Source organism: Mesitornis unicolor, unplaced genomic scaffold (assembly GCF_000695765.1).
Source record: "Mesitornis unicolor isolate BGI_N332 unplaced genomic scaffold, ASM69576v1 scaffold54294, whole genome shotgun sequence".
NCBI classification, from domain to species: domain Eukaryota; kingdom Metazoa; phylum Chordata; class Aves; order Mesitornithiformes; family Mesitornithidae; genus Mesitornis; species Mesitornis unicolor.
In genome coordinates this window covers 1-8,851 of record NW_010181791.1, presented here as the reverse complement: position 1 = coordinate 8,851, position 8,851 = coordinate 1, and the positions used below count along the sequence as shown (strand labels likewise).

General features: G+C 40.7%; 1 protein-coding gene across 1 annotated transcript in view; it reads right to left on the bottom strand.

The window, feature by feature from the left end:
- HEATR6 (HEAT repeat containing 6) overlaps positions 1-8,231 on the bottom strand; it is a 14,727-nt gene extending 6,496 nt beyond the window's left edge. Inside the window, 12 exon segments of the mRNA XM_010183513.1 lie at positions 249-371; positions 1,282-1,640; positions 1,882-1,981; positions 2,525-2,731; positions 3,032-3,209; positions 3,606-3,898; positions 5,034-5,171; positions 5,602-5,703; positions 5,966-6,080; positions 6,501-6,616; positions 7,574-7,714; positions 8,127-8,231. Of these exon segments, the coding sequence (XP_010181815.1) occupies positions 249-371; positions 1,282-1,640; positions 1,882-1,981; positions 2,525-2,731; positions 3,032-3,209; positions 3,606-3,898; positions 5,034-5,171; positions 5,602-5,703; positions 5,966-6,080; positions 6,501-6,616; positions 7,574-7,711 (1,869 nt within the window). The 5' untranslated portion in view covers positions 7,712-7,714; positions 8,127-8,231.
- Between the last annotated feature and the right edge of the window lie 620 nt (positions 8,232-8,851).

Genomic DNA, 8,851 nt, shown 5'->3' with positions numbered 1-8,851 from the left:
CCTGCTGACTCAGCAGAACAACAAAATTCTGCTAAGGATTCAAGATCGGAAGCAGAAGGTGCATTTCTCAAAGAGTCAGGTACTGCATTTCCCAAAGAGCTACAGCAGGCACCAGCTCTTTACAGTGTGCTACATCACACATGCAGAGATGATCCTAATAGTCATCACTACTCATCTGTATTTGCAAAGCACACGAATAGATAAAATGGACTTGGCAGAACAATGCTGATGTTTCCCCATGCTCTTACTTTGGCTCCATGAAGCTGGATGGATGGATCCATTTCTTCCATGCACCTGCAAGCCACTTGTCCAAGTTCTAGGAAATAGCTCTGAGCCATACAGAAATAACCTTTTACAAGAAGAGCCAACACCTAAATACAAATGAAAGAAACCCCATTCAGTGTTTTTTCCTTCTATTAAACCAAAATACATGCAGAGAGGATGTTAATCGGCTAATTGACACCATATACTAAACTCTGATGTAACAGATACACCTTGCAGCACAACTTGTAGAATACTAAAGCTAATTAAAACCCTCCCTATTCCATTATCTTGTTCAAAAAAGGGTCACAAAAGCACTATTGAGTAGCAGCACAATGAATTATTTACTGTAAGTGAGGTCACCTATACCTAAAAAACTAAGCAAGAGTGCCTGTAAAGCACAACACATTCTGTATTTCTTGTAATACTACTGTTGCATTGTGTGAAGCTGAATTTAACAAATATTCATTATTCCAGAGAAAGAGTGAGACTCCTTGGGATGCATGTTACAAAACGTTACTATTTTCTGTGGTTACATGAAGAAAAACAAGGTCAAGCCTCAACATTCATAGGTACTCCTTTAGTCATACGAGTATCACTCCATAGCTCCTTGCGGACTGTTCTCTGACCACAAGGTACTTCCACACTATTTTCTAGTAAAACTTTAATTTGGATTCTGTATGGAGGAGTTTGCATGGAGAAGACTCACAGCCTTCACCGGATGTCAGCACACACCACCAAATAATATTTTAAAACAGTGAAGGTAACAAAAATCACAGGCAAACTTGCTGCAGCAGGTTTACTGTGGAATGCTTATGCTGTGGCCACGGGAGCAGAATCAAAATGTTACTGCTCTTTCAGTTGTGGCAGCTCAGACGTGCTGTGCTAGCAAATGTTTTGACCTAAATCTCACTGAAAGAGCCGGGAGCAAAGGCAACCCACGACTGGGGCTTGGCTGACATGAGGTAATGTGATATTGTACCAAGCTGTTCATTTTACAAGCTAGCTGTCCATCCCCACCTGTAAGGATTCCAGTCGCAGGGGACACGGTTCATAAACACTGGAAAAGGATGAAAAGTTAGCATCACTGTCAGAACACGAATCCTCTCTGGGCAGAACGACGATGGAAACGCAGAGACGGAGAAGCCAGCATGGTTCTGAAGATGTACTTCCTCCTGGATTATCTGGATGCTCCCCTTCTGAGGGGACTGCTTTTCTCCACTGCTCCAAAGGATTAAAACGGTGTGGGGTTGCACTACCACTGTTATTTAGCCCTGAAGAACTGGGCTGTTGCAAAAGTAACTGCACCTCTGGTAAAGGTGCTTGGACAGATACTATCGCCCCTAATAGTGTGAGACTAGAAACTCGAACATTGACATCTGCAAGAAAGAACAGGGCAGGGGAAGAAAAAGCCATTCCATTAGCATCTCACTGACACGTCAGCATCCTTCTTCAGCAGTTAGACAAGACAGATCACAACATATAATTCAATAGCAATACACGTGTTTATGTATTTATGAAGCACAGGGAGGGGGCGAAATCCACAACTATTTTGTAATAACCAATGCTGAATTAAGATATCACATATGCAAAGAGGCTCCAGCCAAACAGAATACGAACCTTTATGACAAATGTATGGCTTTATCTGGTTCCAAACTCTCGTCAGCAACCCAGGTTTTAAACGGCTGTATGGTGCATTTGCAACCAAATTTGCAAGGCACTGAAACACACAGAAGAACACACATGGAGTGGTGGTTACAATACTCGGCTTGGCCTCCAACAGATTTGTTTTTCATTTGCAATTTAGGTCATTTAGACAACTAATTAACTGAGGGCATCTGAAAACAAAATGCCCCAATTATCTGCTGTTTGAAAACTAGTTACAAACTTGGCTCCTAAGAACAAGTATTTAACTACTGTGACCTGGCATAAAGACCAAGGACTTCCGATAGCCCATGGAAAGGGTTTTTTTGCCAATTTAGATTTCAGTTTTAAAGCCAATGTGAGTCTTCAGAATCATTTCAGAGGTTCATTCAGCTCCAAAAAGACTACACAAAAGAAATGCAGGACCAAGGGAATTGTGCTGAAAAGAAACCCCAAGACTCTGTAGGAAGACTCAGTCACCGAAGCCTTGTGTCTATTTGCCCCCATCACCTTAGTCCTCAACAGTCACAATAATCTCTGTGCAATCTTTTTTCAAGACTTAACCTAGAGGCCAACATCATCTCTGGGGCAGCATTTGAAACATTTACAGTACAGTTACCTTGACTATTTGTGTCAGTGTTTGAGAAGAGGATTCTGCCACCAGGGCCAGCAGCAGGCAGCGGTGCAGCTCCCGGATGCTAGAAGCAATAGTTACAGAGAAGGGAGTGAAAGCTCTCTTGTGATCATTAGCATCTTCAGCAACAGAAAGAAACTGCTTAGAACCTTCCAGGATGGCCGAAAGAACTTGAAGAGCATAGGCACGGGTCTGAAATGAGAAAATATTTCTGTTACCCACTTTTAACATCTCCTTTGAACTGATGGAGAATTTTAAATTTTATGGAAGTCTTTCTCCAGCAAGAGAAAATCAAACTCCAACTATATTTTCTCAAAACTTTAAGTGGTATACAACCAATCCTTTTTCCTTAACCAGCACATCCTCTTTTATTTCTTGCTGTCGAGTGACCAAGCAACACAGATACGGTAGCTTTACTGAAGGCCAGAGAAGACAACTCTTAAGATTTATATGGGAAAAATACAATGCTTTTTCTACTCAGAACTGCCTCACCTTTGGAGAGGGGTCCTTTAAAGCAATAGTCATCAAGGACACTGACTGGGGACTGCCAATGCCAGGCGCATCAGGAACAAACGCTGACCAGTAGCCATAAAGAACTCTTTTTTCTATTGATTTTATAGCAGAGAGGAAACAGGCTAGAGCCCCCTGACGGACATTGGCTTGATAAGATCTTAAAAACAAACAAAAAGATTAATGAAATAGCAGCAGTGAAAAGTAACGGACTTCACCTCTTTCACTTATATTAGTGGCTAGCTGTAAGAAGAGATTTTTTAGACCAAGAACAGGAAGAGAAAGAAAGAATTTACTTTCAAACCAATACAAATTACTGCCTTCCAATTTTCTCGTATCACCACACAAATCAAAAAGAGAAGTGATTTCCTCAGCAGTTTTGATTAAGAACAAAGCGCTAGGATCTTGTGGAAGTCTAAGAGTCTGCAGACACATAAAATTCGTGCCAGATCTACAGGAACAAAAGGTATGATTTAACACGATGCACGAGTTTAAATTGGTATGAACAACAGTACACTCTGCTACCGTGCTTTATCTTCACATGAGCAACAATCACCTCGTTTTGCTCTGCATTCCACCTTCAGCATCAGAATATTCTGACTCACTGCTGCTGATTCGTTTCCAACCAGTGTAATGTGAAGACAAGTGATCTTTTCCAGCAGGCACATACACAGCATCTGATGCACGAGTCTGAGGGTCTGAGCAAGGACTGTTCTGCACATCCCCCAAGCGTAATTTCAGCATGTCTGCTCCAAGGACTGATTCATTTCCTGCATCACCCAAATCTTCTCTTCCTTCTTCCCCAGACTCTCCCTTCTTCTGTTTCCCTTTGGACTTTTTTCTTCGGTTCTGTTTTAAGATGAAGAATAGATTTTATTTTTTTTTAATCTTTTGCCATAATATCTAGAAAGATTTACAACTATAAAATGTTTGCACATCTTTTACTAAAGATCTCATTTGAAAACAAAACTAATTGCTAATCCAGAATAAAAGCAGAGTTTAATATAATAAATAAAGCTTTCTGTACAGTATAGCAACATTAAATTATACAAGTTTCTAAATGAGTGTTTAGATGAGATTTAGTTAAATCAAGAGTTATCACAGCTATTTAGCATTCTTCTGATGAACCAATACTGCCTATAAGTGCAATTATATGTATGTGCAATACTGTACATACAGAAACAATCACTTCTTCAGTATCTGAGAGTTCGCAAACTCTGCTTATTAGAAGCAACAGTAACATCATTATAGTAATACCTTAGTGTAAATAGGCAGTTTATATCTGAACAGCCTCAAAAATCATGCTTTGGTGTCTTTGTCAGTAAAGCAAAAGATTTCCAATGAAACTTTTAGTTAGAAATTGTATTTCACACTAAAGTGATCAAAGAAGTGAAACAGTAAATAATTCTATAGTTCTTTTAGATTTACAGTAGGTATTTAACATCTAAAAAGAAACAAGTCAACATGACTATACAACTTTATTTTGTCTAATGTCTTTCAGATAATTGGTAATCCAAAATGTTTCCAGAGTTAAAAAATAACCTGTAGAAGGATTAAGCAGAACAGATGGAGGAGGGAGGAAGAAATCAGTCTGTAGATTAACCTGAATTCTCTAAGAAAGTGTCAAACAATTGTGCAAGCGTTAGGAAAGAAAATGTAACTTATAAAATAAAAAACTTTGGCTAGTCTGCACACATCAATCCCATGCCTGCAGGCCAAGAATTCCTGTCTACAGATGAATAACTGACACACAGCTTAACTCAGGAAAAACAATTTCTGCAGAGCCATTTGTTCTCATCGTCTGAGTTTACAAAGCAATTCTACTCAGTGCGGAGACTTACAGTCAATACCTTTAAAGCAAAGAATGTGAAATGCATCACATGCTCAGAACACAAAGAGCCCATTAGCCACTAATATCACGTCACGTAACACACAGCCACAGCACACACTGAGCACGCAGTAGATCAGTACAATTTCAGCTCACCCCTGTCTGCTTAAAGGCAGCCGGTTCTGACTGCTCCTGTTTGATGGGCGATCTTTTATCATACTGAGGTAACGGAGCCGGGTACAAGGCTGTGGGCATTTCTATGCTCAGTCCTGGCAGTCCATGAAACATACATTTCTAGAACAGTAATAAAAACGTTAGCATACTTTCCCTTTTTGATGCACAAATATTCACTGTGTACTCACTTGGGTGTTCATCAATTTTCAGTTGGGCTTATGATCCTTCCCCCAGGTCTTGCCTCTCCCCATGCTATGTAACAGCTATCCAACTTCTATTTGACTGCCTTTAGAAAGATTTTAAGTGGGTCCAGAAAAAACAAGCTTCTCATCTTTCTCTCACATTCTTTTGCAGTGCAGTTAAGTGCAGTTAAGATGCTGTGAGAGAAGCTCAATGTCTTTTTCTTCATATTTCACACTACATTTTCCCCACGCTCAGGTTTTTCTGCTCCCTCTTTCTGATCTTCTCCTACTGTTTCCCACTTAACAGGCATCTGGAACATGTACTTTCCAGTGGCTGCCTCTTCCTCAAGGTGGATTTAAGTATTTACCTTTAATACTGCAAGAAGAGATCCAATTTGGTCAGTTTGCATTAGTTTCATCTTCCCACCATTGAGGAGCGACTGGATACCTTTAAGTGCATTTTGCAGTAACTGAAAACCAACACACAGAATTACTTTTCCTTCGCAAAACACTGAAGGTTCACATCTTCCAAGTGACCTTCTAGGCAATTATGGTTTTGCTCAGCACAATTACTAGGGCAGTTACTTAAGTTTATCTAAAAAAACAAATAAATCAGACTTTTAAAGCAAAATTTCAGTTGATGATAATCCAAATGTCACATATTCCTAATTCAAATATTCCAGCAGCATAATCTCTAATTAAAGTATTCTGGACAATTAGACTCACACTTACCATGCAAAAGGTGATGTCATCTACATCAGAGGTTTTTGAAGATTGTAGAACACTTAGAAAAGTTTGAAAACAGACACTTCTGTAGGACTCATCCAAGTATGGCTGTCCAGGCACACTAAAATTAAAGCAGGAGGAGACAAATGATCGGTTTACTGTCAGTCCCACAGCTTTATAAAGTTACACAAACTCAGATCCAAGCCCTCTGCCAGGCTGAAGAGCACAGCACCAGAGGGATGGATGGCTCTTGGAAAGGGGTAGGCTCTACTGCTATAAAGAAATAGCTGGTACAATCACGGTGTGCCTTACACACTTCTTCTTTTCTTCTTTAATCTCCGTAACATTATTTCTGTCAGACTGAGAGTTTGCATATTTATCCACAGACCATACAAAATCTTGGGGCATTACAGTTTTAGATTTTGAATTTATGCATATACACCTTACTGGTCCTGAACTTGCACTTCCTATTACAAACAGAGCCATCAGATGTACATCTTCTAAAGCATCCACTCCACCATCTGAAAAGGTTTGTACACACCTGAGACAGAGGTTTGCCATGCTGCGCACTGCTGCCCTCCTGAGATCCACATCTGGCTGAGCAGAATCACTGAACTGCACCAAGAGCCCAGTCTTGCCCAGCAAATCTGGAAGATACTAAAATAAACCACCAAAAGTCATTAGGGGTCAGTGCTCTTCCCTCAGCCTCCTGGTCCATCTGCTTGGTAGCTAAACATATCTATACTCCAAAAAAGGATTTGTCAGCTACAATTTCAGATTCTATAGACAGATTGTGTTCATAAAAAATGACAGGAAAACATTAATATTCAAAGTTCTCTTATATTGTATTTAAAAAGTATCGAGTGTGAACATCGTTCAGACTGAGTCCCAAATTACGCTTTCTTTCCAGACATAAAGCTAAGTTAGTAACAACTGCTGTACCAAACTGCTGCGTTATATAGGCTACAAACCCACACAAGCTGGCAGCTCCAAAACTGCAAGCATCACCACCCCGTACTTCAGCCCAACAGCAGAAACTGCTCTACAAGCTGCCAAGAGCTGGTGACAGCAGGGGAATTCAACTCATCAAACAGTATCAGTCACACTGCAGCAACCAGGGGCTTTGTGCAAACCTTGGGACCGATACCTGATAGTCTCCACTTTGAAACAGCTTTGAGTCCACCACACACTAAAGATCTGATCTGGTTACAGGATAAATTTCAGGATCCTCAATGGAGACTACTGAGTAATGTGCAATTTGAAGCTCCCCATGTTCTTCCTGTCTGATACAGAGTGGTGACTCTGCAGACTTAAGCCCAGCACCCTTCAATAGTGTACCTTTAGCTCAGTCCAGGTCATAGATGGTCCCTACAGCTGCAGCCTGCAGATGTAGAGGTATTCGGCATGGAAAGAATCCTGTTATCTCTTGTTTATTAGTATACACCACTATCACACCTAAAATTCAACTCTTCCATAAATATCAATCACTATTTAAATGGGATTATTCCTAACATACTTTTCTATTCTTTCTTTGGGGAAAGATAAAAAAAACATAGAAACAGAAAAAGGGTGCAAATATTTTTGTGGTTATTTTCTTTTAGCTTGTAAACTCACCTTCTGACATTTAGGTCCATTATTGTAAACAAGAGCTGCTAAGGCTTGCACAATTTCAACATGTGTCCAAGAACTGCACTGCTTAAGAGCAGAGATGCAGTAGGAGAGAAGAAAGTTCAAATTCTGTTCATCAACCATCACCTGTCATAACAGAAAAGGACTGTGGTCAAAAAAAACATTGTCAGGTACTGCTGGAGTCAATACACACAGGTATCAGTTACAGACCTGGGTGATCTGGCTGTTAAAATCACACTATCACAGAATCAGCTCACACTTAAGAAATTGATAAATCAACACAAGCATCCCATAACCAACAATATTTCTGCTGGTGTATCGCTTCTGATTGAGAGTTGGTTTTACATGAGGAACCATGCTACAGCCACAGATCAGAACCTCAGCTAAGAATAAATAAGCAGTACAATGAAGATTCAAGAAAGTCTGCATGAAGCTCAACTCCATGGCCCCAGAAAAAGACAGAAGGCCTCAATGACTTAGTGGGAGACCAGAGAGCCAGCACACAGGGAAAGAAGAGACCAGGTCAAACTTTCCATACCTGGTATCTGTTAAGTAGGTGATGGATAAGCTGACAAACTTTGCTGACAAGATGTTCCTGGTCAAGGTGAACCAGCTGACAGGCTTGGGCAAGCAGAGCACAAACATCCTGGAAAAGAAAGCTTCAGTTTATTGTTCAGACACTACAAAGCTAGGGTGGAAACCAAATCATCAGCTAAGACTGTGATCACACAACCAGATCTGCGTGTGGATACCACTAACATCAGTGCACACGGATCACGTACCGAGCCAAATAAAAGCGCAACTCGTGAGCTTCCCCTGGGTTACCACAGGGCTTCATCCCAAGGCAGGGACACACTGACACAAGTTCAAATTGCAGGAGTGCTGCTCAAACAGCACCACTTCAACACCAGAGCAAAAGCAAAGCCAATCATAATGGCAAAAGGAAAATACAGAGGTAAGGAGGGATGGAGCATTATTAAAAAAATAATTAATTCTGAAGTGCAAATCTACTCTGGAAATAAAATGAAGACAAATTGATAAGTCAGTGCACTAACGAAGGACAGCATGTTCCCTGTGAAGTGGGATCAATACCGCAAAACAGCGCTCAGCTCTGAAGGGCTCCCTCTGAAAACGTTCCATTTTTAATTGTTTGAATTGATTGGTTAATTGTTTAATTGACTGCAAACACTGCCGAGCCCCCCATGCCTCCTCCAGCTCCAGCCTCACCCACTGCCCGCTCCCCGGTGTCCCCCACCGCCACCC